This window comes from Ochotona princeps, chromosome 10 (assembly GCF_030435755.1).
Source record: "Ochotona princeps isolate mOchPri1 chromosome 10, mOchPri1.hap1, whole genome shotgun sequence".
In the NCBI taxonomy this organism is placed as follows: Eukaryota; Metazoa; Chordata; class Mammalia; order Lagomorpha; family Ochotonidae; genus Ochotona; species Ochotona princeps.
The window spans coordinates 19458664-19485918 of record NC_080841.1 but is presented as its reverse complement, the minus strand read 5'-3'; the positions used below and the strand labels follow the sequence as shown (position 1 = coordinate 19485918).

The 27255-nt window shown below is 55.0% G+C and overlaps 1 protein-coding gene across 3 annotated transcripts in view; it reads left to right on the top strand.

The window, feature by feature from the left end:
- LAMB3 (laminin subunit beta 3) overlaps positions 1-26610 on the top strand; it is a 161306-nt gene extending 134696 nt beyond the window's left edge. For all 3 annotated transcript variants that reach the window (XM_058669131.1, XM_004578684.4, XM_058669132.1), the window contains 20 exons: positions 1965-2079; positions 2557-2630; positions 6078-6269; positions 7398-7461; positions 7771-7964; positions 9689-9809; positions 10520-10708; positions 12465-12620; positions 12992-13188; positions 13477-13588; positions 14066-14444; positions 15829-15989; positions 16118-16338; positions 16591-16788; positions 17116-17260; positions 21494-21701; positions 22026-22167; positions 22552-22728; positions 23430-23583; positions 26160-26610. In XM_058669131.1, coding sequence (XP_058525114.1) covers positions 1965-2079; positions 2557-2630; positions 6078-6269; positions 7398-7461; positions 7771-7964; positions 9689-9809; positions 10520-10708; positions 12465-12620; positions 12992-13188; positions 13477-13588; positions 14066-14444; positions 15829-15989; positions 16118-16338; positions 16591-16788; positions 17116-17260; positions 21494-21701; positions 22026-22167; positions 22552-22728; positions 23430-23583; positions 26160-26296 — 3336 coding nt within the window. In that variant the 3' untranslated portion in view covers positions 26297-26610. The remainder of the gene's footprint in view (positions 1-1964; positions 2080-2556; positions 2631-6077; positions 6270-7397; positions 7462-7770; positions 7965-9688; positions 9810-10519; positions 10709-12464; positions 12621-12991; positions 13189-13476; positions 13589-14065; positions 14445-15828; positions 15990-16117; positions 16339-16590; positions 16789-17115; positions 17261-21493; positions 21702-22025; positions 22168-22551; positions 22729-23429; positions 23584-26159) is intronic.
- The last annotated feature ends 645 nt before the right edge of the window (positions 26611-27255 follow it).

The window sequence follows — 27255 nt, the reverse complement described above, 5'->3', positions numbered from 1 at the left end:
TCAGGAACATTATCAGGGAGCTGGATATGAAGTATAGCAGGCAAGATACAAACCAACACCTGTATTGGATGCTGAGGTTACAGCAAAGTGACACAGAGAGAGTCACACACACACACGCACACACACACACACACACAGAGTTGGGCGAGATTCAGAGAGAGACAAAGAGATTTCCTTTCTGTTGGTTCATTCACCAAATGACCACAGTGGCCAAGGTTGGGCCAGGTAGAAGCACAAGACTAGAATTCCCTGCAGATCTCCCATGTGGGTGATAGGGATTAGAAGCAGGGTAGCTGGCACTCCAGTCTTGGATGCTGATGTCTCAATTGGCACCTGAGCCCTCAGTGTCACAGTACTGCTCCCCTCGGCTCCCACTTCTCTCCCTCATCCTCTCTGTCACTCAGCCTTTCACATAAATAAATCACAAAAAAAAACCATAGCAGAGCAAGCTAATGGACAGTGAGCGGGAAGAAAGAGGTGGGCAGTGGTAGCTGTCCTGTGAGCTGTAAACACCCAAAGCATTAGTGATTGCATTTTGGGACACTCTCAAGCCCTAGGAAGTGTGTGTGTGGGCAATTCATTTATTTTGGATTGGAGATGAGAGCTGGAAGTCATCTTGGGGTCAATAACCTGCAGTTCCCCTTCTGTGCTCACTGTTGTTTGAGCTTTGTTGGCCGGGCATCAGGATGCTTGCTGAGGCCGTGTCTAGGACATGAGGCACAGGTCCCATGTATGCACCCTGCCTCCTCCAGATCAAGCTATTCTAACACTGGAGCCTCCTTAGCACCTCCCACCCCCACCCTGGGTCCCACACGTTTTCATGAGCTGGGAGAGTCACAGGGCTGCTTCTGGGCTCTGCTGGGTGGCGCCAATGGAGAGCCAACACGTGGGGTGTTGCAGAGTCCTACCCAGGAGAACCTGCAGGGCAAGGAGGGTCTCGTCTGAACCTTGTTTCTACTGGACAGTGATTCTGGAGCTCTTGGCACAATGTGATTGAAGCTGGGCACAGGGTTTGGGGTCAGGGTTACTTAGTGAAGGTATGGGGGAGCTGGGACCAGGTCATGTGATGTATATGTGTAGGGTGATGAATAAAAGGAGTACATGCATTCGTGCATGGGCACAGAGTCAAGGAACAGGAATCATGTGGTCTTTGCGGTCATGGTCGCCTCTGTTCTGCCATGGAGGCTTGTCTTATTCCAAGGACAGACATAGGTCAGGCTTATTGGGCACATGTGTGGCCTCTTGGGGACTTCCCCAGTTGGGCCAGCATCTCTCCCATTGGCAGGCAATACGGAGCCTGGCAAATACCTTCTAGTCCCAGGCTTGGCTGCAGGAAGGCCTTGAAGGCCATCTGAAGTCTCCACGGTGTCAGCTCCCTGAAGGCCTGGTTCACGGTGCTGACCACAGAGCCAGGGCAGGATCTGGGATATAGTGCTTGTGGAAAGAATGAACGCTGCTCATCCAACCTGCCTCGGTTTATAGAGCAGAAACCCGAGCCATCATAGGAATGCCGCTGGCCTTGACCTCTTCGGTTGTCGTCTCTCCAATCCTCAGCAACTCCACTTTGTTCAGGCTGCCACAGTTAGATGAAATTAAACAGGAAGCTTCCTGACCCAGGTCTAGTAGAAGGTGGTAAATGAATGTACATTTTCCTCCTTTCTTCTCTTTACATTCATTTCAAGTTTCTCTTCCAGACAATGTAGTAAAATCATTTTCTTTTATTACCCTAGGTGTCTTTCCCAACTGTATTTGCTATTCACATGCTGTGGGACAGGAGGGACAGACACATGGGAATGAATGAAAAGGCAGCCTGTTAATAGCTGGCTTTATGAGAGTCATCCTTCCAAGTGTGTTAATGAAGCTGGGGTAGCCCCAACACAAGGATTGTAGTCAGGGATGTCAGGGTGCAAGGGGATTCTCTCCAGAACCTCCCTCTAAGTTCCTGCCGCCTTCCTCCCTCACAGTGGCAGATGAAATGCTGCAAGTGTGACTCCAGGCTGCCTCACAATTACAACGGCCACCGAGTGGAGAACGTGGCTTCGTCCTCGGGCCCCATGCGCTGGTGGCAGTCACAGAACGGTGAGTGCCTGCCACCTACAGGGGCCAAAGCTGGTGGAGGTGCTACATTGGGTGTGGGTGGAGGGCGCCTGGGAGCCCACTCTCTCTCTCTCAGGAATCTCTTTAGGCCACAAGATGTGGGTGGTTGGCAAGCAGAGCCTTCTGCCTCTGTGTTCAGAGCCTGTGGGATGCCGTGGGTAGAAGTGTTTACAGGAAGCTAAGGGAAGCGTGGAGAAGGGAGGGATGCCTTTGTTCCACTCCACTCAGTCTCAATGGTGGGCTTTTGGAAGGAATTGATCTTGGGAACAGAACTGCATCCAGGAGACAGCTATGGTGTTCAAGACATCGGGATATGGTGGGGAGGAAGGAGAGGAAATTTGGCCTGGAGCAGAGAGAGTCCAGAACAGATAAATAGAAACATACCGACATGTAGCTCTCTTCTTGGAAGAGTGAGTCTTCCAGGCTGTGGCCTCAAGTTTCCATTTTCTGCGCTTCCAGATGTGAGCCCTGTCTCCCTGCAGCTGGACCTGGACAGCAGATTCCAGCTGCACGACATCATGATGGATTTTAAGGTAAACTTCCTGAGAGGAGACCCTGGGTCAGGTGGGCTTAGACGCAGGGTGTGTCTTGCCTCCCCAGGCTGGGGGTGACGGTGCTGTGTGCTAGGTGACACTCTTTGTAAGCATACCTACACCATGGCGACAGCTGAGGGAGTGTGGTGGCACCTCTAGGCTCCCTGTCATGGCCTTGAGGTGGCGGGGAACCCTCCCTGCTCTGTATCTCCTATTCTAAACGTATGTAATCAACTCAGCTTTGTGGAGTGTCAGTTCTGCTGGGCTGGTTGCTTGTTGTACAATTGCTTCTTCTCAGTGTCCTCTGTTTTAATGACTTTGCATATGAGATGGAGTTTAACAGGCAGCCCAGAACCGGCCCCATCCTCGTGAAAGATGCGCCGTGGAGCAGTTTTCCCAGCTGACCCTCGTTCATTCGATGCCTTCACTTCTCAGTTGTTTAGAGTTGGCTCTTAGCCTCCTGAGATACTCCTCTGAAGAGAGTATTTTAATTCACCTGTGAGATTGTTGTTTGCTTTACAGAGAAGATTTGATTTGATTCGTGGTACAGAAATACTCCAATATTCAAGGATCAAGTTTGGTTAGTAAGACGAGATGATCAGCAATGGTGATAGGGTTTCCAGGAGATAAAATGAACTTGGAAAAGAAAGCAATAGGACTACATTTCTGACATGACTGAGAAAGTTGGCTCGAAAAGCCTTGCCCCAAGGAAAGGTCAAGAGTATTTTGAGAAATGATAGTCATTTGAAGAAATGCCCACTCTCTAAAGGTGGCAACTTTGAAGGGCGATGTTCGCTTGCATGGATGTGGTTAAGTATCTCATTGTTGTATTATCACACACCCATCCATTAGTCTGTCAAATCTCACCATACACGTATGAGGGGTCTTCAGACAGCTCAAGGAAAGTGTGTGTTATACAAAAACTACGCATGAATTTCAAAATTTGTTGCACCAAAATGAGCTTATCTTTTAATTTAATTTTCCATGAAACTTGCAAAATGCTGTCCTATTGAATACTGATTGTATGTTAATGTTATGTGTTAAAGATTCAAATATGAATAAAACAAAATCATAATCCTCTAGCTGCTTTTGCCATAAGCACGGAAGACAGACAAAGAACCCTTCAGAGCCTAGTGCTGGCCGGGTGAAGGGCAGATAGGAGGGGTACGTGCCAGGACCATGAAGTGGAGATGGCAAGGAGGTGTATCACCGAGCAGGGGTGCGAGGGCAGCCAGAAGTGTGAGAGGGGGTTGTAGGGTGGGGCGTAGGGGGCTGCCAACTGGGAGCTAAGTTTACAGATGTGAATAGGATGGGGAAGCTGACTCAGGACTCACCATTCATCCAACAGGTGTGCACCAAGCACCTTCATGTGCTGGGTGCTGGGGAGCACTGCAAGCAAGACAGGCGAGGCGTCCACAGTATATTGTACCTGAGGACAGACTTGCTTTCCATTTCCTAGGGGATATCTGGCATTTTCCAGAGACAGTTTTGGTTGTATCTTCTTGATCTGTGGTGACTAAAAGGGACATTGCTAGTCATTGTACAATGCACAGGGCAGACCAATGGACTCAGAAGAACCCAACTCAAAGTGTTTGCCAGCTGAGAAATCCTGGTCTGGTGACAGAAGAATAAAATAACTGGACATCATGGGTTTGCTCCTGAAGAAGGGAGACAGGAGTGTGGATGAGGAGACAGTACAGGGGAGCAGAAGGATGCACAGTAAAGAGAGAGTGGCAGTGAGGTCTCCAGGGACCAGGGGTGTTTTGGAAGGAGAGAGCTCACCAGGAAGGTATTCTAGGCAGAAGGAGCGCAGGCAGCAGGACTCTGAGACAAGCACCAAGGGTGGCATGGGACCTGCAGATAGAAGGTGAAGACAGCCAGGGTCTAGAGAACACAGGGGTCTTTGCTCATGAGTAGGAGTTCAGGTTTTAATCAAGACTAGTGGGGTGAAGGTTTTTGTTTGTTTTTTAAAAGCAGAGACATGGCACAGCCTGCAGAAAAGAAAAGCGAGCTGTCTGTGTGTGGTGGCAGGTGTAGCCAAGGTCAGACTAGATGCGGAGGACCCAGGTGGAGCCTGCTGAGCTCAGGAGCCGTTTTGGAGATTGGGTTATGAACCTGTAATCCAAGCTGGCTGCCATCATTATCACGATGGCATTTACAAAATTGTGCTTATTTTCATTGTATTTGGAAGAGGATCGGGGAAAGCGAGAAGGGGATAGGTCAGCCTGTCTTCTATCTGCTGGTTTTCTCCTAAAATGTCCACAACAACCAGGGCTAGACCAAGCCAAATCCAGAGGCCCAGAGCTCCACCTGGTTATCCCCTGTAGGTAGGTGGCAGGGACCCAAGGATTTGAGTCACTGTCTTCTGCCTCCCAAGCTGTGCACTAGCAGGAAGCTGGATCAAAAGTACAGGAGCCTAAAACAAACAAACAAACAAACGGTAGAGGAGCCTTGAGCAAGATATTCTAATATGAGATGCGGGCATCCCCGCGGGTGGCTTTAACCCCTGTGCCAAGCACCTGCCCCAAGATGTAGAGCCATCAGAATTGGATGGAATCACTGAATGAAGAGACTGAGACATCATCTGTCAAGACAAGGAGCTTGCATTTTATCTTTAGGTCTTTACAGATCCATTGAAGGGGCTCATGGTCTCAGATAACCATCTAGGAAGATCTCTCTTGTGCGGTGGGGAAACTGGCTGGGTCCAGTTGGAGAGTGAGAGCACCAATTAAGACTCTGCATGGGCCACCCGATCCTATATTGGAGTGCCTGGGCTTTGTTCCTGATTCTGACTTCCTACCGATGTGCATTCTGGGAGGAGCAGGTGAGCAGTCAGGCACCTGAGTCCCTGCACCTACATGAAGGGCTCGGCCTGAGTTCCTGGTTCTTGGCTTCTGCTTTCAACCTGGACCAGCTCCAGCTATTGTAGATATTTGAGGAGTGAAACAAGGAATAGAAGATCTCTCTGTCTGTTTGACTTTGTAGTAGAAATAAATGCATTTTAAAAGGGCTGGGGTGTTCAAGGCATTGACAGTTAAATGGATCATGACCATGACCTGCTTGAACGATGGCCATGACAGAATCCAGGGCTAGGAGGGCTCACTGTGATTGGCTGTGTAAAGTACAGGAGCAAGGACTTCTCCTGGCTGGCCCTGGCCCTACTGATGGGCTGAGCCAGTGGTCCCTCCTTCTGGAATGCAGGTCTCCCCACTGTTACCTGCCACCATTCCCCTGGGAGAATCCATTGTGGCCTGCAGGTTGTCAGGTTGCGTGGACCCTGAAGCTCCTGAGACTGCCTGCTGCTGCCGGGTCTCCCCTCTCCCCTTCTTCCCCTCTCATGGGAGTAGTTTGTTCTAGGATCAAGTGTCTGTGGGGCACACCACCAGTGCCTGCCCTGCCTCCCTCTCTCCAGTCACTCAGGCTCCAGTCCCGCTTGTGTCTCCGCAGGGGCCCATGCCTGCTGGCCTGTTGATTGAGCGCTCCTCTGACTTTGGCAAGACTTGGCGGGTGTACCAGTATCTGGCTGCTGACTGCACCTCAGCCTTCCCCCGTGTCCGCCAGGGCCAGCCTCAGAGCTGGCAGGATATTCGGTGCCAGCCCCTGCCCCAGAGGCCGAATGGGCATCTAAATGGGGGGAAGGTAAGTCAAGGGATCTTTGAAAAATAGGCACATGGAACATTTCCAAGATCCCACTGCTCAGATGTTCATAGAGAGTTTGGAGAAGAGCTGAGAATGTCCTTGGTCAGTTCTCCTTGCTGACCCAATGGTGACCCTTCAAGACATGCGTTGCTCATGCCCCCTGCTGCCAAGGGGATAGCATTTCAGGGATATCTCAAGGTCACTTGGTTATGCAACCTTGCCCTCTCCCGCAGCCGCCTGCACCATGACCCTTAGCACATTTCTGTAGTGAAGTGGATTCTCCAAGATCAAGACCTTTGGGATAGCTACCAAGAGGCAAATCTGCAAATGACATGAATTGAATGTCACCTTGGTAGGGCTGAAGACAAAAATGCTCTTTCCATTTCACTGCATTCTTTCTAACCCAGTCCTAGGCCTTGGAGGGAAAAATTCAGGTCTACAGAGATCTGGGTCACCTGGATTTGAACCCTGAACTGAAGATGAGAACCTATCCCTAGAAGCACCCAGAGCATTTTCCCCATTATTTCCCTAATTGTGTTTCTGATTCCCCCACCCAGCGCTGCTGTCCCCACTTCTTCTCCTGGCTGAGACACAGGGGCATCCAGAGCTGCCTTCTCCTTCCTCCTTGTCCTTGGCGTCATCCTCCACAGTCTCCAACCTGAGCGCAGGACATGTGTTCTAGGTTCATGGAAGGTTGACATGCACACTCTATTTAAATGACTAGTCCTTATTACACAGAAGTAGAGTTGAAACTGGAGGTGTCCGGAGCGCTGCTGTCACCTCCTTCCCACATGCTGAGTCCTGGGCTCTCTCCTTCGTCCTAGGTGACTTCAAAATGATCCTGTACCTTAGCCCTCGCATGCCAATTTCTGCTACCTGCACTGTCGATTCAGACAAATCAGGAAAGACATAGGTAGCTAGGTTTTCGACCAGAGAGAAGAGGGTTGGACACACACACACACACACACACACACACACACAGAGCTGTCTTCTAGCTCCCCCAGGCTGCAGGTGGGAGGTAGGCCATGGGGTCTGAGCTGGTGGGCCATCACAGCAAAGGGCAGTTTCCTCTGGGCTGGGGACACACCAACTCCCTCTTCCTCATTTATCCTACCCCATTCTCTCTAGGTCCAGCTCAACCTGATGGAGTTAGCATCTGCCATTCCAGCTACTCAAAGTAAAAAAATTCAAGGTCAGTGTGGCTCCCCCTGTTGCCTGTGGGACTGCAGGGGGGAACAAAAAAAGTTAGCATCTGGGCCCGACTTGTAAATTCCCAGGAGTCTTGCTCCTCATCCTGCTGACCTCACAGGGTGCTGTGTGTATGGGGTCATGCCATGGGGAGGTTGAGGGTCTCCTGGTCCAGCGTTCAGAGGGCAGCAACAAAGGAGTTGGAAGACCGGCCTCTTCTGACCCGTCCTTCCCCAGAGAGCTCTATTTGCTGCTGTTTCTTCATTTTTACTTTCCCAACCCCTTTTCCTTCCTTGTCATTGACTCCCCTCAGAACTAGGGGACATCACCAACCTGAGAGTCAACTTCACCCAGCTGGCCCCTGTGCCTCTGCGGGGCTACCACCCTCCCAGTGCCTACTTCGCCGTGTCCCAGCTGCGGCTGCAGGGCAGTTGCTTCTGTCATGGCCATGCTGACCGCTGTGCCCCCAGGCCTGGAGCCCCTGCTGGCCCCTCCACTGCTGTGCAGGTGACAACCTGGAGTGTGATGGGCTGAGCGGGAGGGGGCGGGGCCGGGGCAGGTGGAGGACGTTCTCGGGGCTCCTGAAAAGCAGACAGGGCACAGCAAGGTGTACAGCGTTGGGGCAGCCACAATAAAGAATCTGAGTACCCTGTTAGAATCAATGCCGCAGTACCCATGGAAGTCAGCTTTACAGTTTGGGATGTGCCTTGACTTTTTAGTGGGAGAGCTCAGGAAGGCAGAATTTCTCAGCCTTGGCTACATATTGTAGTTATAATATGCACATTATTATTCAAATATGCAAATATGAAAGTTGCAACATATGCTTTCATTGAGGACCACCAATAAAATTACCCAGACCACCACCCTAAGATGCTCTGATGTTACTATTGGCAGCAACACTGCAGGAGTCCCTAGGGATCCTTGTCCCACCTAGCAGTGAGATATGGGGCAGAGTAAACCAGCAGTGCTTAGGATAGAGGCTGAGTCCAACCCAGACCAGCAGAGTCCCATCTGGGAAGCAAGGGAGCTGTTCCATAAGCTGCTTGGGATATTTCCCTGGGAAACCCAGCATGAGATCTGAGAGGAGAGCCCAGGGACCCTGGGACAGAGAAGCAAAGGGTCGTGTCATCTGCCCTGCCGGGCTTCCCCCTCCTGTCATCAGATGGCAGCGTGGGATTTGTCGGAAATCACATCCAATAGCCTGGGAGAGGAAAACAGACAAGAGGAGTATCCCTCCAGTCTGTTCTTGCCAGATCTGAAGCAGCTTCTGCTCTGGGCTGCAGAGGAGCGAAAAGCAGGCCGGCCCAGGGAGTGCTGAGGGCTTGTGAAATGGTGACAAGAACCCAAGGCTGGCCCAAGAGGGACGCAAGGCAGGATGGACGTGGAGGAAGCAGACAGCTCAGCTTGGTGCCTCACAGAGAAGGCTGCATAGGGGCGTCACCAGTGCCTGGGGCCTGGACCCCCGAGAATCACATCAAATTGGGCCTGGGTATTTTAATCGTGGTGCTCAAGTGCAGACAGGGCTGTGATCTGTGCCTTAGGAAGGAATCACCATGTTGGCTGGGGCTATTGCTGGTCAACGGAGAGAAGGGAATTCTCAGTTGAAGGAAAAACAGCTGGGGGGAAGGAGGGGCCTGTGCTGGTCATTCACGGGAGACAAGGATGGAGCAAACACAGGATGCATCCTCTAATGCCAGGTGGGCGGGGTTAGGTCTAACTTGGAGGGCAGTTAGCACACAATAGCTATTTTCTTTTTATGCTTTCATGAGTCCAGTAGCAATTTGTCATCAGGGTTCCATGTGCCCAGTCACAGAGGACTGGCATGTGGCTCTCCACTGAGCCACCAGCTCCAACAATCATGGATCACCAACAAGGACATCCCAGCCCTGTTCATATGTTGCCTCGCCCTGGGTGACATTGGGGTATCCAAGCACTGGGGAGAACAGCAGGTGCACTCACCCATACCTGTGCTCTCTCCCTCTCTCTCTCTCTCTGTCTCTCTCTCTCTCTCACACACACACACACACACACACACACACACACACATACACACACACACAGAGGCAAGGATAGGCCACTGGTCCTTAAGAGTGGGTAGTGCCCTGATAGGGCTGGCGGCTGAGCCCTGTCCTGAGGGCTGGGTGTCAGGGGCAGAGAAGGCAAGGACAGGGCCACCCAAGGTGTCCTCCTTGGCGAATTATTCCTGCTGACAGAGGCTTGTTCTCCCTCAGGTCCACGATGTGTGTGTTTGCCAGCACAACACTGCTGGCCCCAACTGTGAGCGCTGTGCACCCTTCTACAACAACCGGCCCTGGAGGCCCGCCGAGGGCCAGCACGCCCATGAATGCCAACGTAGGAACCTGGCCTCCCCTCCTCCCTAGCAGGCAGGAGCTGGGTTGGAAGCTGGTCCTGCAAGGCCCCCGGGGCCTCCTGCAGGAGCTGGCAGGGATCTGTATTGTAGTGTTTAGTCTAAGCTAAAGTTTGCTTTCACCAGAGGCTCACCTGGCTCTGTGGCGATGGGGGGGCCATTTGAGTGGCATCTCCCCACTGTCTCCACAGCTCCTCTCAGCCAAGCCTAGGGGCACCAAGGCTTGGGCCCCTTTCATAGGGTCCCTCCACAGCCTTACCCTGCTTAGGACCTATCTGGTTTCCTGCTTCTGATGGAGCCTGGGAGCCAAGATCTCTGCCTATGAGAGTGAAAGAAGCAGGGATTCCCCCAGCCTGGAGAGAGGCAGAGGACCAAAGGGAAGTCTCTGGGTGGGGGAAGACTTGGGCATGCTCCATTCCCAGGGCTCGCGCACCCAGCATGGCTGATCATCCTGGGAGCCAGGAGGCCTGTGTTCTCACTCTGCTCTGTTCTCTTCCTGGTTGCATAGCCTTTAGAATGTTAGGGAAGGAGGCCTCCCCAGGCCTCAGTTTCCCCATCTCCCCTCTCTGAGCTGTGCTGCAGAGCCATGGAGCCTCCAGTTGGTGGAGCGAGCTCTGTTGATGATAATGATGGTTCTGGCAATGGTGCTGGTCTCATGTCACCACCCCCCCGTGGGGGGACTGTCCTTTCCCAGGGTGTGACTGCAACGGGCACTCCGAGACCTGTCACTTTGACCCTGCTGTGTTCGCCGCCAGTCAGGGCACACACGGAGGTGTGTGTGACAACTGTCGGGACCACACGGAGGGCAGGAACTGTGAGCGGTGTCAGCTGCACTACTTTCGGAACCGGCGTCCGGGTGCTCCCATCCAGGAGAGCTGTATCCGTGAGTTAGGGCCCCGGGGACCCAGGAGTCATCCATCTACTGTGCCCACCTGCCCTGGCCATATCCTGGGGACACAAGCCTTCAGGGAGCATGAAGGCTCACTTGTGGGTCAGGATGTATATAGCTTGTTTAGACAAGTCAGTTGACTTTTCTGAACCAGTGAGCAGTCAGTCAGTTAACAGTCCTTACTTTGACCATAGAAAAGAGAAAAAACAAATATGTACACTGCCTGCCCTCAGGGAGTGCAAACTCTGGTTGGTAACAACGTGGACACCCATGAATGCCAGGATGAGGTATTTTTCTATGAGCCTCTCCAAGAAGTTGGTGGCAAATGTGGACTTTGAAAACATGATGTATAGATTTCAAGTGATTTTTGCAGCTGAGTAAGCTTATTTGCAGATTCCATTTTTCCGTGAACTTTTTGGAGTATCCATGTACATTGTTTCTACTGCGCTAGGATGTGGCTGGCTTACTGCTTATTTTTTTCTACATTCCTCTGAACCTAGCACAATGCCCGGCAAATTATTATTTTAGAGACCGTGTGTGTAGTTTGTTCATTTGAGAGACAGAGAGCAAACCCCCATCCACTACTAGTTCTCTCCCAACATGTCCCGTTGCTGAGTCAGGAGCCGGGCACTCAGTCCACTCTGCCCCATGGGTGGCAGGATGCCAGTTCCTGGACGCGTGAGTTATCAGGGAGCCAGAGTTAGAAGCCGGAGCCTGGCACTGAACCCAGGCCCTCTTGTATGGGATGTGGGCATCCCAACTGACATTCAGAACCAGCAAGGCCTCACACTGGCCAGTTCTGGCTGCTGAAGGGCCGTCTGTCAGTCAACTCTCAAATGGAAAGAAATGGAACGGAATGCCCAGAGGCGGCTTCACATTCCCACAAGGCCAGTCACAGAGGGGAGGGCGAGTGAGATGGGAGCAGTCGCCCGCAGCCTCATCCGGGAAGTAATGAGAGGTCAGGAGATGAGTGTGGGAAAGGGGACCACTTCCTGTTAGCGTCACTACGTGTTAAAAGAAGACAGACACACCTGGCTTTGACCTGTTGCTGGCATGTACTGGTAGGGTGATCGCTTGTTTTTAATTTATTTTTTTTACATTTATTTATTTTGATTTGAAAGGCAGATTTTACAGAGAAAAGGAGAGATAGAAAAAGGTCTTATACCCATGGGTTGACTACCCAAATGACCACAAAAGCTGAGCCTGTCTGGGTCTTCCACATGTGAGTGCAGGGTCCCAAGGCTTTGGGCCGTCCTCTGCTGCCTTCCCAGGCCACAAGCTGGAAGCTAGGTGGGAAGCTGGATTGGCAGCCAGGATATGGACCAGTGCTCATATGGGATGCTAGTGCTTGCAGGTGGAGGATTAACCAGTTGAGTGGCTAATTGTCCTAAGTTCTTTAACATCCCTGAGCCTCAGTGCCCTGGTCTGTACAGGGGGATGAGCAGTCCCCACCTTGCAGGGTGATCTTGAGGACTAAGAGGTGCCAAGTGACAGTGCCCAGCCCAGTGCAAACAGATGACCATGGCCCTGAACAGGTGCCAGGGAATGTCCCGCCTCCTCCAAAGGAGCTTCTCGTATTTCTCCCATTTTACACATGAAGGAACAAAGGTGCGGTGTGGCTGAGGAACTTCAACAGGTTAAGCTGCGACCAAAAGCCCAAGACAGAACGAACTTTTGAACTGGATTGACTGGCTCCCAAAATGTGCTCTGAACTCTAATTTTGTCTGTTCTCACTGCTCTTGTTTCCCAGCCTGCGAGTGCGATCCAGACGGGGCTGTGCCAGGAGCCCCTTGCGACCCAGCCACGGGGCAGTGTGTGTGCAGGGAGCATGTGCAGGGAGAACGCTGTGACCTCTGCAAGCCGGGCTTCACTGGACTCACGCACACCAACCCACAGGGCTGCCACCGTGAGTCGGGGACCTGACCGGGTCAGGGCGTGCGGCCAGTGGAGCTCTAATTCCCAGTGCGCGTTGTATGATGGGGACTTTTGCCGGCTATTGCCCCTTCTGTCCTGTATTTTCCCCAGTTCCAGGTGCTGTGCCCCTTGCTTCCAGCAGATGGCAGCACAGGCCGGGGTTAGAAGGTGGGACTGAGTCAACCTGAGCGAGCGGGTCCGGCGGGCGGCCAAGCTGCCAGCTGGCCAGAGCCAGTGGGAAAACGCAGAGGTCACAGCCGTTCCGTCAGACTGTCGTGCAGGGAGCCGTCCTGCCCCATGCTGCTCCTGCTCCGGGCCAGGACTCACTGGCCCCTCTTCCCACCCTCTCCGTGCGTCCCGCAGGCTGTGACTGTAGCATCCTGGGGGCCCGGCGGGACATGCCCTGCGACGAGGAGAGCGGGCGCTGTCTGTGTCTGCCCAACGTAGTTGGCCCCAAGTGTGACCAGTGTGCCCCCAACCACTGGAAGCTGGCCAGCGGCCGTGGCTGCGAACCGTGCGCATGCGACCCGCGCTACTCCCTCAGCCAGCAATGCAACCAGGTGTGGGAGAGGGGGTCCCTTTTGGAGGACCAGGGCTTGGGGGGGAGCCCACCGCAAGTCCGGGCTCCTCCGTGTGCCTCTTGCCTTTGGCCACTGCCCCAATTGCCACACCTTGCTCAGGGCCGCGCTGGACCTGAACTTGGACATTTGCTGTTGGGGACCGGTTACCTGTGAGCCCGGAGTCTACACGCTGGGGCTCTGGGACACAGCTCCCTAACTCCTGGGGCTGGGGTGGGCAAGGCAGAGCCCAGGCAGTAGAAGCCCCTGATGGCGCCATCTGTCCCCCAGTTCACAGGTCAGTGCCCCTGCCGGGAAGGGTTCGACGGCCTGACGTGTAGCGCTGCGGCCATTCGCCAGTGTCCGGATGGCACCTATGGAGACGCAGCCACCGGGTGCCGAGGTGAGCAGGTGGTATTGTGGAAAGTGGCAGGGCAGCAAGTGCCAACACCTATGGCCTAGGGGCCAAGGAGGAGGGACTCCTCTCCTTGTACACAGGACACCTGCTCTGGTCCTACCCTTCCTGGTGGAGTGTTTCTCAGGAACAGTGACAGGGATGGGGATTGGGGAGGGTGCTCCCTTTTGGGACCTCAGCGTATGGTGACCCCAAGAACACAGGTCTGTGGATCTCAGCTCCGCCTCTGCTTCACTTGTCCTGAAGAAGGCAGATGGGGCTGGGGCTGGGCCAGGGGCCTCTGCCTGGAGCCTCGCGGGCCTTCTGGAGGGTGGGAAAGGGAGGTTGGACGTAGGCGTGTGACCCAGGACTTGGTGGCTGCTGGGTGCTCTTTGCCGAGTTTGTGGCTTAGAGTCCAGCTGGGGCAGAGTGAGTATCAGGTCAGACCTACTGACCCGTCATTTCCTCTCCCCACCCGGCCCCCAGCCTGTGACTGTGATTTCCGGGGAACTGAAGGCCGAGGCTGTGACAGAGTGTCTGGCCGCTGCCTGTGCCGCCCCGGCCTGACAGGACGCCGCTGCGACCAGTGCCAGCGCGGCTACTGTGACCGCCACCCAGTGTGCGTGGCCTGCCACCCTTGCTTCCACACCTACGACGCCAACCTCCAGGAGCAGGCCCTGCGCCTGGGCAGCCTCCGCAACGCCACTGCCAGCCTGGGGTCCCGGCCAGGCCTGGAGGACCAGGGCCTGGCCTCCCGGCTTTTGGATGCCAAGAGCAGGATGGAGCAGATCCAGGCAGTGCTGGGCGGTGCCTTGGTCTCAGAGCAGGACGTGTCACAGGTGGCCGATGGCATCTTCTCCATCAGGTAGCCAAGCGTGCAGGAACCTCAGCGTCACGTGGCTTCCCATCAGGGACATCCGGTCCTGCCCAGGCTGGTGCAGCCCACTGTCTTCTATGGGGCATTTCCTGGTTGTCTTTGGTTCTGGTGTGGCAGGTGTCATGACTTCATTTTTGTGCAAGGGGACGAGGTGGTGTGACAGAACCACGCACGTGACCGGCAGGGCTGGGGCTCGGAGCGCTGGCCCGGAGCCCACGCTTCAGGCTCAGTCAGCTCTGGATTAGTCACCTTGGGGCACTGGCAGGGTGGGGGCGCTAGAAATAGCTGCTTGCTTGCCTTCCCAGTGGAAGCCCCCCTGCAAGCTCCACATCTTGTGTCTGAAGTTTCTCGCATTTCCCACGCCCTGGCTTTCTGATGCTGCAAGGGCGGGGAAGCAGCAGGCAGGGCGGGGCGGGGAACATCCAGACATGCAGCGGGCTGCAGGGCAATGGAAATGGAGGCCCTGGTACCCCTGGATGTGCTGGCTGCGTCTAGGCACAGGTACTAGAACGGGTTGGTGCTCATTCACTCACTTACTCATACATGCATACATTCATTCACTGCTCATGATTTTAAAGCATTTCTCGTGAGCCAAGTGTTGTAGAAGGCGGCGGGCATATGCACGTGGATGTGACATGACATTCACGGGGCAGGGGCCAGGGGGATGCTCTGTGTCAACACTGTCCTGGAACATGACATGTGTCATAGGAGAGCCAGAGCTCCCACAGAGGGGGTGAGCCAGGCAGGCTTCACAGAAGAGATGCCGACTGACCCCAGTCCCAGTGTTGGCAAAACCATCCTCATGCATTCCGTGGGCTGGGAATACGGGTGCGGAGGGGCATCTCACATAAGAACACCCTGTACTGAGCCCAGCCTGGAGCGAGCCACCATGAGCTTGTGACTGCCGGAGCTGCATGGGGCCAAGGGACAGCTCAAAGGCCTGGCCGGGGAGTGGACCCTGGGTCTCCCTCAGTCGGCAGAGACAGTGGCCGTGTTAGTGGGGTCTGGAGCTCAGTGGGCTGCAGATGGGAGATTTGGGAGCCACGGTTGTGCAGGCAGGCCTCTGAAGGCAACCTGCAGAGAGGAGAGGAGAAGGGGCTGTGACCAGGAGCAGGGAGACAGCCAAGGGAGCTGCAGGAAGAGAAACACCCTAGGGAGACTGGATGTGAGGGAGGGGATATGAGGTCGCAGGCTCACCTGCAAGTGGTAGAGGTGGCCATGCTGGGACCTGCAGCAGCAGCCTCTGCACCACTGTCCCCTCTCTGGACTTGTGGGTTCTCCATCCTGCCACCTTTGCCCAAGGGCTTTGCTTTTCCTGACCCTGCTGGTTCTGGTGAGGTCTGGGACAGTGACAGTTCCCCTCCCATGACAGGCAGAGTCTGCAGGGCCTGAAGCTGGACCTGCCACTGACTGAGGAGCTGCTGTCCTTCCCAGGAGACTTGGAAAGCCTGGACAGGAGCTTCCAGCACCTCCTGGTCCTGTATCAGAGCAGGAGGGAGCAGTTTGAAAAACCAGGCAGCATGGATCCTTCAGGTGAGGCGAGCGGGGTGCAGACAGCACCGCATGGTGGACCTAGGGGGACGGGGTGGGGCTGTGAGCCACCCACTCTCCCAGGCCCCTGCAGCCAGGTCCAGGGCCAGCCCCATTCTCTCCTCCCGCAGGAGCCTTCCACACGCTGACTGAAGCTTATAAGCGCTCCGCTCAGGCTGCCCAACGGGTGTCTGACAGTTCCAGCTTGTTGAGTCAACTCAGAGAAAACCGGAGAGAGACTGAGAGACTGGAGTGGCAGGCAGGGAGTGGAGGGGCTGCCAGCAGCCCCCAGCTTGAGGCCCTGCGCCTGCAGGTGGCTGCCTTGCCTGACCTGACACCCACCATCAACAAGGTGACTTGGCATGGGAGCCTCTGCCTCCGCTTGGGACACACTGGTTACTGTCACTCGGTCCCCATCAGAGCGAAGTTGACCCAGAGAATCCACCCCACTCCCCATCCAGCCTGACCCTTGTGCCCCTCACCCGGTGCTCAGTGGTTGCCAAGGAAACAAGTTGCTGGTGCCCAGTTGCCATGGTGATATCTGGGTGTGAGTTTCCCGAGTGTTTGCTGAGGAGCTTCTCGATAACCCCTTGTTTCTCCCCAGCTCTGTGGTGGCTCCAGACAGACGGCCTGCACCCCAGGAGCATGCCCCGGCGAGCTGTGCCCCCGTGACAACAGCACAGCCTGTGGCTCCCACTGCACAGGTGCCCTCCCCAGGGCGGGCGGGGCCTTGCGGACGGCAGGGCAGGTGGCCGAACAGCTGCGACGCTTCAACGCCCAGCTCCAGCAGACCAGGCAGATGGTAGGTGAGGCAGAGGAGGGCAGGCATGGCTGGGGCAAAGCACAGAGCTTAGAGCCCCTGGGAGGTGGAGAGTGCTCTGTTCCACAGCCGGCGGGTTAAACCCCAGGGACTGCAGGTGACTTGCCCAAGACCCCACAAGTGCAAGAGAGAGCGAGCTTAGAGCCAATGGTTGGGCTTTATAAAAACCCAACATCCATGTCATTTCTCTTGGGCCAAGCCAAGTTGGTTGTGAGTGTTCCTGGGTCTTAGGTTGGAGGATGAGCCTCAGGCACTTCGCAAGCTGCCTCTGCCCCTCCTGACTGGGCCTGGGACCGTGTTCATCAACAGATAAGGGCAGCGGAGGAGGCCGCCTCACAGGTGCAGTCCGATGTACAGCGCCTGGAAACCCAGGTGAGCATCAGCCGCTCCCAGATGGAGGAAGATCTCAGCCGCACCCGGCTCCTCATCCAGCAGGTCCGGGACTTCCTCGCAGGTGAGCCTGGGCCCTGGTTCTGCATGCCCCCAGTCCTACATCATCAGCTACCCGCCTCCTCCACTCATCTCCACACCTGTCAGTATCCCGAGCCAAGCCCCCATTACAGGGCAACAGCAAGGACTTAGACTTCTCCCCCAACTCCCCTCCTATTCCCTGTGATCCATTCACATCCCTTAAAAGGACAGGTATTGGCTCACATCCCCACCTTGTTTAATGTCCTCCAGTGGCTTCCCCTTATTCTTGGACAAACAAGCAATCTGCCATGGCCTCTGCTTGCCTCCTGGCTGAGACCCTGTGCTCCTGTGTCCCCACCGGCCACCCTTGGACACATAAATGCCTTGCCTGCATGTGGGATGTGCAGGTGCTGTTTCTCGGCTCAGGGTGCTCTTTTCAAGGCTGACGCTCCTTGGGTCTCAGGCCTGGGTTTATGTGCCAGTTGCCCCGAGACACCCATCTTGACCAGCCCTGCCTGTGATCCACCCTCTCCCCACACCATTCCCCTCCAGTGCCTTCACTTCGTCACGCATGATTCTGAACTCTGCTTCTCTGTGGGTGTAGATGCTCTGTCCTCCTGTTAGTCCTTCGACTCCGAGTGGGCAGGGCTGGTGCGTGTCTGTCTGACTTACAGCTGTGTCACCAGCGCCTAGCACAGGGCCAGGCCCCAGGAAAGCATCTGACGTGGGTGGATGGAATAGACGAACCAGATCCCTTCCTCGCTGGCCTGGGGAGTGAGAGCGAGCCCTGAAATGGCAGGGTCCTCACGCAGGCCTTGGTGCCTGCTGTGACTTCAGGCACATTGCTTTCCTCTTTGTCTCGTCCTTCACTGGCAAGCGGAGACGCTAGTATTTCACAAGTTTATTCCGAGGATCCATTAACTGATATAAAATGTGTTTTGAAAAAAATGAAAGGTGCCTCCGGAATGTGAGTTGATATTATTAGATTCCTGGTCCCTGCCAGGGAATTTGCTTGGCAGGGAGCCCAGTTAATATGAGCTGGGGCTTGGTGTGACGGCGGTAGCTCCTCTTGCTACTATTGCAGTGTTTTTGCACAACTAGGGCATGGCTCCCTCCTGAGTGCAGATGGCAGGTCGGAGTGAGACATGAGGATCCAGGGAGGTCTCATGACGTGCTTAAGGCCGCAAGGCCCGGCGAATGTCAACGCGAGGGGATGGCAAAGGTGTGGGGTTCAGATTCAAAGAGACAGGAACCATGTCTCTGAGTCAAGCCCAGTGAGGCTGAATGGTCACTCATGCTGCATTGACCTTGGCAAGGGCCCTGACCTCAGAGCGGGGTGCGTGTGTGTGTGTGTGTGTGTGTGTGTAGGGGAAGGTGTGCTCTGGGCCATGCCCAGGCTCATGTGAACAGGCAGGCAGGCAGCAGCCAGCCGTCTTCTGCCCTCACAGCTAGACTGTCTCTCAGGGCAAGTCCTGGGAGCTCAAGGGCAGAGAGATGGAGCAGGGCCTGAGAGGAGTCCGGGATAACTCACAGTTGCTGTGGTGGTAGGCTTGGCTCTTTGGAGTGGCGTTAGTGCTGGCAGCTGCTGGCTGCTGTGCACAGTGTGGGAGTGGGAGGAACCCATTCACGGAGCAGGCCTGGTCCCACCCAGTTCTTCCGGTATAGCCTGCATGATGAAGAATGGAGGCTGATGAAGTTCTTACCAAGTACCAGGCATGGCTCTGAGTGCTTGCATGTGTTACGTTTAAAATCCTGACCACAGGAGCCAAGCACTACTGTTAATTCTACTTCCCTTATAAGTAATGTAGGCACAGAGAAGTTAGACAGCCTTTCTGAAGGTACTAGCTCAGAGGTGGCGTACTACTCAGGTTCAGTGGGCTCTCTCTGTTGTCCACACCACCCATTGGTGCATGGACACACACACACACACACATACACACACACACGGTCTCCTTTGCTAGTCTGTTTCCTCTCTCTGGATGGCCTCGCCTAACCCGCCCAATTCCTGCTCATCCTCTAAGAATTGTTCAGACATCAGGAAGCCCCCTACACCTCTCCTGCTTGGGTGGGCTGCTGAGTCAGTGGCCTTCTTAGCATCTCTGGCAGGATTAGGCTCCCTGTTGATGTGCCTGTCTCGCCCTCTCCACGTCATGCTCCACTGGGGCGGGAACCGGGTCTGACTGGGCTCACAGTCTCCACTGCTCATACGCTGTGGTCCAGAGCAGTAAGCATCTGCCAAGCCCACCCTGGGACCCAGAAGGCCACAAGACTGGAATGAGACATCTGAGGGGTGCAGAACCAGGGAGAGCCTGAGCTGGAGGCAAAGTGCTCATTTGGTTGGAGGAGCCTTCTGGGGGAGGCCTCTCAGCACCCTGGGAGAGTCGATCTGTGGTTCACATCAGAGAGGGGTGTCCTTGTAGAAGCTAGCAGACCAGGAAAGCTACATGGTTAAACTCAGCCAGGCTGCCCTGTCACTGGCCAGCAGCGACACTAAAATGACGAGGCACGCTTACTGCGAAAAGCGGCTGCATTTAAATCTTTCTCTCTGCTGCGCTTGTCCCCATTTGTCTAAGCTTTCCTCTCCGCTTCTTCCGCCACCCTTCTTCCCACATTTCTTTCCGTACTCTGCTTCATTCCCCAGTCTTTCTTCTCGTCGCCCCCCAGTCTTTTTCGTCGTCGTCTGTTCCGTCCGTCCCTCCCCTGTCCAGCTTTTACCGGCTACTTTATACAGTTCTCCACCAATCACCTCTCCTCATGGGTCCACCTGGCGCTATCTGATAGGCCAGCAATCGCAGAGGGGGCATTAGCCTATCCCTGTGACGTCCTGTTTACCTGCTGGCGAGACCAACTCTGCCTCTGGGCCCTGGGCCAGCCACCATCTTGCAATGGCCCCTCCCAGTCCCAGGAGCGGCTTTAGCAGCCTGCTCCCCACACTGCCCCACGAACACGGCTGCAAACTGACACAGCTTCGGCCTTGCTGGTGGTGTGGGGTGTTGCTGCAGCCTGCTGGGGCCACGGGGGAGGTCAGGCCCCAGGAGAAGCCTCTGGGTGGCAGCCCCCTCCTCTTCCCCTCCAGTCCCAGCCAAACCTGCAAGCAGCCCAGGCGGAGGAGAGGAGGAGCTGCAGTCTCCCTACTGTTGGCCAAGGGTTGGCGCGTGCAGACCTTTGCTTATTGATTGTTTTTGCATTGCACCTTCAAGATGGGATCGTCCTGCCCATTTCCCAGATCAGGAAACTGCACTCAAATATTTGCCTCAGGTTGCTTGCATTAGTAAAGAGTGGCTGGACTTTGGAGCCCTTTTGATCATTCATTCACTCTTCAGACACCCAGGGTTCCCAAGTTCTAGGTGCTCTGATAGGGTCTAAGAACACAGCTATGGACAAAAACCAGTCCCAGTCTCCCCGGAACTTTTTTTTTTAAAGATTTATTTATTTTTGTTGGAAAGATGGATATACAGAGAAAAGGAGAGACAAAGAGGAAAATCTTCTGTCCGATGGTTCACTCCCCAAGTGAGCGCAACGGCTGGAGCTGAGCCAATCCGAAGCCAGGAGCCAGGAGTTCTTGTGGGTCTCCCACGCGGGTGCAGGGTCCCAAGGGTTTGGGCCATCCTCGACTGCTATCTCAGGCCATAAGCAGGGAGCTGGATGGCCGTCTGGATTAGAACCAGCGACCATGTGGGATCCTGGCGCGTGCAAGGTGAGGACTTTAACCACTATGCTACTGCACCAGGCCCTTCCCAGAACTTATATGAACAAGGTCTAACAGGTGGGCTCAGTGTTGGGCGGACAGGTGGTGCTAGATGCTGGGGAGGGAGGTCGAGAAAGGAGGAGGAGGCCCATGCTGGCCTCTCCAGAAAGGGACATCTGGGCCAAGACTTCCTGTTCCTTCTCTGCATTTGTGAGGGCAAGCTCTCCAGCACAGCAGGAAAAAAGGGTCTCCTGGCCAGCTCCTGCTGCCCTCCCTGACTGTGGGCCGAGGCTGTGTGTACTGCAGGCATTGTTCAGTAGCAGCTGCCTGGCACTAACTCCTCCTCCAGCCCCAGCTTCCTGTGGCGGCAGCAGTTAGCTGACACAGCTGTGCCGGTCCTCTTCCCTGCAGCAGGGAGTATGGAACAGTCCTCCAGCAGCACTCCTGGGAAGTGCGGGGCAGACGGGCAGGTGCTGGGGCTGGGGGTCTGAGGAAGCCACAGCTCCTTGGGGGTCCCAGCAGCACCTTCTGTTGTTTTGGGGGAGGCAGGTGGGTTCCTGCATTCTGATGGACACACTTCTCTTACAGATCCCGACAACGATGCAGCCAGCATCCAGGAGGTGAGCGAGGCTGTGCTGAGCCTGTGGCTGCCCGTAGACTCGGCCACCGTGCTACAGAAGATGCGTGAGATCCAGGCCATCGTGACCAGGCTTCCCAATGTGGACCTGGTGCTATCCCAGACCAAGCAGGACATTGAGCGGGCCCGCAGGCTGCAGGCTGAGGCTGAGAAGGCCAGGTGCAGCCTTGGACCCTGACTTTCTACCTGCCCTGGGGATGGGCTGCTGTGTGATTCCCCCAACCCTATGCAGAGGACTGGAAAGAGGCAGGAGTGGGGGTGGGTTGAGGGCCACACAGTCCTATTTCAATCCCTTCATGTTCCTATGTGCCACTCACAGCTGTGTCGAGGAACACCCCGGTATGGCATCCACACTCACCTCCATCTTGGGTTCTTATTCTGGTGGCTGGCCCTGGTGGGGAAGGACCTTGTCTTAGATGGAGATAGCAGTTAAATCCGTGTATATTCTGTTGCTGTCTTATGCTGTCTGTCTTCTTTCCCCAGGAGTCAAGCCCATGCCGTGGAGGGGCAGGTGGAGGACGTGGTTGGGCACCTGCGACAGGGCACCGCGGGGCTACAGGAAGCACAGGTCACCATGCAGGGCACTGGCCACTCCCTCCGGCTCATCCAGGAGAGGGTTGCTGAGGTGAGGGCTGGGGCCCCCTTCCAGCATCTGCATTTGGTGATGGACAGGCAGACTCCAGTACAAGGCATGGAAGATGCCAGGAAGCGACCTGGACGGGAATTGGACCGGAGGTCGATAGAAGGAGGGTGGCTCGCCTGGGGCTTGACCTCATGGCTGGGGTGCAGGAGGCAGGGGTGGCTCGGAGCTGCAGCAGGTTGAGGCCAGCTGAGCTGCGGGAAGAAGGGGCTGGGATGTCAGTAGCCAGGTAAGGGTTCCACAGGGGAGGCAACCGTTGCGACATCCCCACTGGAGGAATTTTCATCGCCTAATGAGCTGGAGGAAAAGTGGAGCCCTGGCCTGTGAGACCCTCCACATCAGCTCCTGCTCTGCTTTCTCTTTCCCCAGGTTCAGCAGGTCTTGGGACCGGCAGAAACGCTAGTGACAGGCATGACAGGACAACTGGGTGACTTCCAGGCGCGGATACAGGAACTCCGGCTCCAGGCCCAGCAGCAGCGGGCACAGGCAGCCCGGGCTCAGCAGCTTGCAGAGGGAGCCAGCCAGCAGGCGCTGAGTGCGCAAGAGGTGCACGGAGGGCCAAGTGGGCCTGGTGATGCCACCTGGGGAGATGGGTCTGGTCAAGAAGGGCTTGGCTCGTTATAAGACTGTGCATGGACTGGTGCCATCCAATGATCCGAACGGCAGGACCTGGCAAGGCATTTGAGCTCTTTCTGAGCGGCTGGCTCACTGTTGTGGCCATTCTTTCACAGGCGAGGGAGTGATGTGTCCTCATGCCCAGAGCTCATCTGCACAACAGGCTTGACACACAATCCATAGCTTGCCTCCTGCCTCCCAGGCTGGACAGGCAACTCTTGGCTTAGCCTTTCCTTAAGAGAACGAGATCAGAGCAATTCTGAGAGCAATTCTCCGTGTCTCAGGTATACCAGCCGCTCCACAGCCCAGGGCCAGAAACATTGGCATGTACAGTCCAGGGCCAATGACCTAATGGCTAATTGTACTATTAGGTGGTAGCTGGCCATTAACAAGCAGTTCTAGGCCTGGCATGGGGCTGGGAATGCGAGGGTGGAGAGGGGTGGGAAGCAATGGAGATGGAGAAGGGAAGCACAGTTTAGGGTGCAGCTTGTGGCTTAGACACCATGAAGACACTGGGGAGTAACAGATGGCACCCAATCACTGTGTGTGGAGTGGGTGACGTCAGGTGCTCCAGCCCTTTGGAACTCTGGCTGGTGATGATGGCAACACTGAGACTGTTCTATGTCTTTCAGGGATTTGAGCGACTCCAGCAGAAATACACAGAGTTGAAGGGTCGTTTGGGTCAGAGTTCCATGCTGGGCGAGCAGGGCAACCGGATCCTGAGTGTCAAGACAGAGGCCGAGGAGCTGTTTGAAGAGACTGTGGAGATGATGGACAGAATGAGAGGTGAGGGCGAGGTCCGGGGCGTGGCCTGCTGGGCAAAGCGTCAGTGCCTACCTGTGGCCTCTGAGGCCTCCTTTGGTGAAAGCCTTTGGTGCCAAGGGTGTGAAATCAAAGGGTTCTCCCCAGCACCTGGGAGGTATAGCCTGCCCTCGGGAAGTATGCCACCCAGATGATGTCCTCTGGCTCTCTTGCCCACTGGATGCATGAAGGTGGTCTGTGTTGGGGCTGGAATGACAGGTGGCTTCAGGGAGATGTGCGGGGTGAGATAAAGGGGAAGGACTGGGCATCCGGCCGATAGTGGAGTGAAGGACCAGGATTGGGCATGTGGAGGAGGGGAGGAGAGGGAGGTAGCCAGGGGTGCGGCTCTTGAACGTGGCTGGGCTCCCTTGCAAGGGAGGATACAGAGGCAGAGGGGCCCTGGGAGCAGCAGGGAGCTGCCCACCTGAGGAATTTGAGCATGGCAGAGACCCAGTGAGTGTCCTTGGGCAGTTCCAGGTCTCCTCAGTAAAAGGAAGCGAGGATTTCTAGGAAGCAGCGTCCACCTCCATGATCAGGGAATGGGCCCAGGGTGTCTGCCAGGACCACAATCAGAGGCGCATTGTCGCTGTCCGGCAGCGATGAACTCGGTGCACAGAGCCGATAATAACACGCATGGACCCTTACTGATGGTCAAAAGCCGTAGTTTATTAGTGGCATCAGACTTTATACACTGAGGGCCATACAGGATAAGGGAGGAAGTATTGAGCTCATCAACAAAACCATCAATGCTTTTGTTTGGAACTCTTTTGTCTTGTATATTCCACCAGGTGTTCTCATATACATACTGTCCACTCAACTGTTCTTATGCAAATGATATCCAATAAGGTATACAAAAGTTAGCCATTTGGTTATTCTCCTCCAAATATTATCCAACCAACTGTAATCCTGTGCTCCCTGACCTTCTAGGGTCACAATGTCCTCCTACAGCGCATTGGCCGGGGAAACTCTGGCTAGCTGAGTGAATGCATCACTGAGACAGCCAGCTGGCTGGACCGGTGATGGGTAAGATGGAAAACTGCAGCCACCCCCAGACAATGGGCCGGGTCAGAGGGGTAGACCTGTAGGAAGGTGGCAGTGGCTGGGCTGGCATTACCCACACCTTGATCTCAGTGGGTGGAAAAGGAATTTGCTCAACAAGTTTATGGATGATGGACAGTAGTATATTGGGAGCAGAACCACTCTGCTCAGGCTGTAGCCAAAGTCTGAAAGAATGGGCTGAAGTTAATAGAAGGAAAAAAAAAGTCAAACCTCCCACTCTGCCTTGTTTGATTAGCCCTCAAATACAGTTCATCCTGCTAAGGATGGCAGGAACACCAATGGGGAAGTGACAAGCAAACACCATTTGCTGCTCCCCCAGAAGGTCCAAGAGTTTGAGGAGCTACAAGTGTGCTCCATGGCGACTGTGTCTTGCTGCTGCCACAAGAGCTGGTGCACACACAGGAGCTAAAATAAGGAGGTGACATAGAAACTCTCAAGCCACTGGTGTGGTACACACCCACCGACAGGAAGAGGGTCAGGATGTTAGCCTGGGAGCAAGCACTCCCCTGCCTGCAGTGTGACAGTTACCTGCAGGACACTAGAGAGGGTTGTGCGTGAGGTCGGGGAGCTCTGGGTTTTGGGGTCCTGGGAATGGAACAGCAGTTGTTTCACAACCCTTGTGGACAGAAGTGTTGATCAGCCTGTGGTTCCTTGTGGCTGCCTGCCGGCTGAATAACAGCCCAGTAACGACCCAGTGCCACATCTTCCAGGGAGAATTGTCTCCACATGGGGGCTGCTCCACCTTCAGATGGGAAACCCACAAAGTTTTACCCATCAGGGGGGAGGGGGAACCTGGGGCAGAAAAAGGGAGGGACACAGGAATGATACCAGGTGAGGAACAGACAGAATGCCCCAAGGGCTGGATTGCTGTGTGGGGACATGGCAGGTGTATTTCCTTGCTGCCCGGGGACACAGGCCTGAGACAGCTGGGTGGATGGAAAACATAGGCAGACTTTGGCTTTTCTTTTTTCTTTTAATGACCAGAGATGCATGAAGACAGCGTGTGCTCCCACCTTGTTCCTGGAAGTGCTCACCCCAAGACTGAGTGTAGGAGAGGGGACTCCTGCTAGAGTAGGGGCAGGCTGAACTGCAAAACTGCAGAACCCACCTGTCACCTGGAGGTGGTGTGCAGAAGGAAGGACTGCATCTTTCTGCAGTGGCATTTGGGGCAGGGAGAATGGGCATGGATTCAGGTCACCCAGCCACCAGCTTTCTTGCTTGCTAAGGAGCTTGCATGGTGGGCCTTGGTGGGGTGGCAGCTGTCTAGGTCCCATAGCAGTGGATTGCTTACGGCTCCTGCATCAGCTGGGACCACTGACAGAGCCAGAGCAAAGGAGAGGGGTAGGGACATTGGGTGACTAGGGGGGCCCCCTGGGCTGGCACCTGCCTTCTGAGTCCTTCTAAGACTGGTGTAGGAGGTAGCCTGGGGCAGCAGAGGAGAAGGCAGAGAGGGGCAATTTTGGATACCTCCCCACCCACTTCTCCTCTGCGGTTCTGTTCAGACATGGAGTCGGAGCTGCTGCAGGGCAACCAGGCCATTGTGCTGCGCTCAGCGGACCTGGCAGGGCTGGAGAAACGCGTGGAGCAGATCCGGGACCACATCAGTGAGCGTGTGCTCTACTACGCCACCTGCAAGTGAGACCTGCCCTTCTGCCCACCTCGCTGGCCTTCTTCCCCCTTCCACTCCACCTCCCAGCACCACCACGTGGCTCCTGGGGAGCAGCAGGCTAGGATGCTTTCTGGCTCCTGGAACCGCCCAGAGCAGAGCCTAGACCTCTGTTGGTGTGTGGCTGTTTGGTGACCTTAGGCTACAGCTGAGCCTGAGCAGGCAGAACATCCATGTTGGCAAGATGTACTTGCTGCTGTGACCATGACCTGGGGATTTTCAAGTCCAGAGGGTCTGGGCAGGGCAGAGTTGTCACCCTCTGATCTATTGTGGCTGAGTCTTGGACCAACACATACACACACATACACACAACTTGTAAAAAATGATGTGTAAGTTAAGGCCCAATAAAAATCCTTGGACAGGAGCCTGAGGCTCAGAGAGGGAAAATGGCCGTCTCCTGGTTCTGTTTGTCTCTGCCTTCTGACTGAGTTCCTGGACGCTCTTCTGCTTGGGCCCATTGGGCACCTGCTCTGCTCAGTCCGGCTAGCCTGGAGCCCAACAGAGGGGGCACGACCCTCTCCCACCGAGACCTGTGGGATCCCATTCTGGGGTGATTACAGGTACCATTCTCATGTTTGAACAGCAGCCCAACTTCTGAGTGACAGATGAGGAAGCCAAAACCTAGAGAAGGGACACGATGTGTTCCCAAATCACACAGGCAGGACTAAAGTGATGTCTGTGTGGGGCCCTCCAAGGAAAGGTTGTATAGGGATGCACGTGTGTGTGTGTGTGCATGCACCTGCTAACCATATCCTGGTGGTGCTAAGCATCTTCTCTGTATTAACTTCATCACTGAGGGGCAGCTTGTGTGTGGAGCCCAGAGCCGGGCGCATGATCTCCTAATGTTGGAGGTGCTGCCTGGCCCCTAGAGGAAATGAAGAAACTGAGGCCTGAGCGACTTATTAGCTGGGCTGTAGCTGAGTTACTTACAT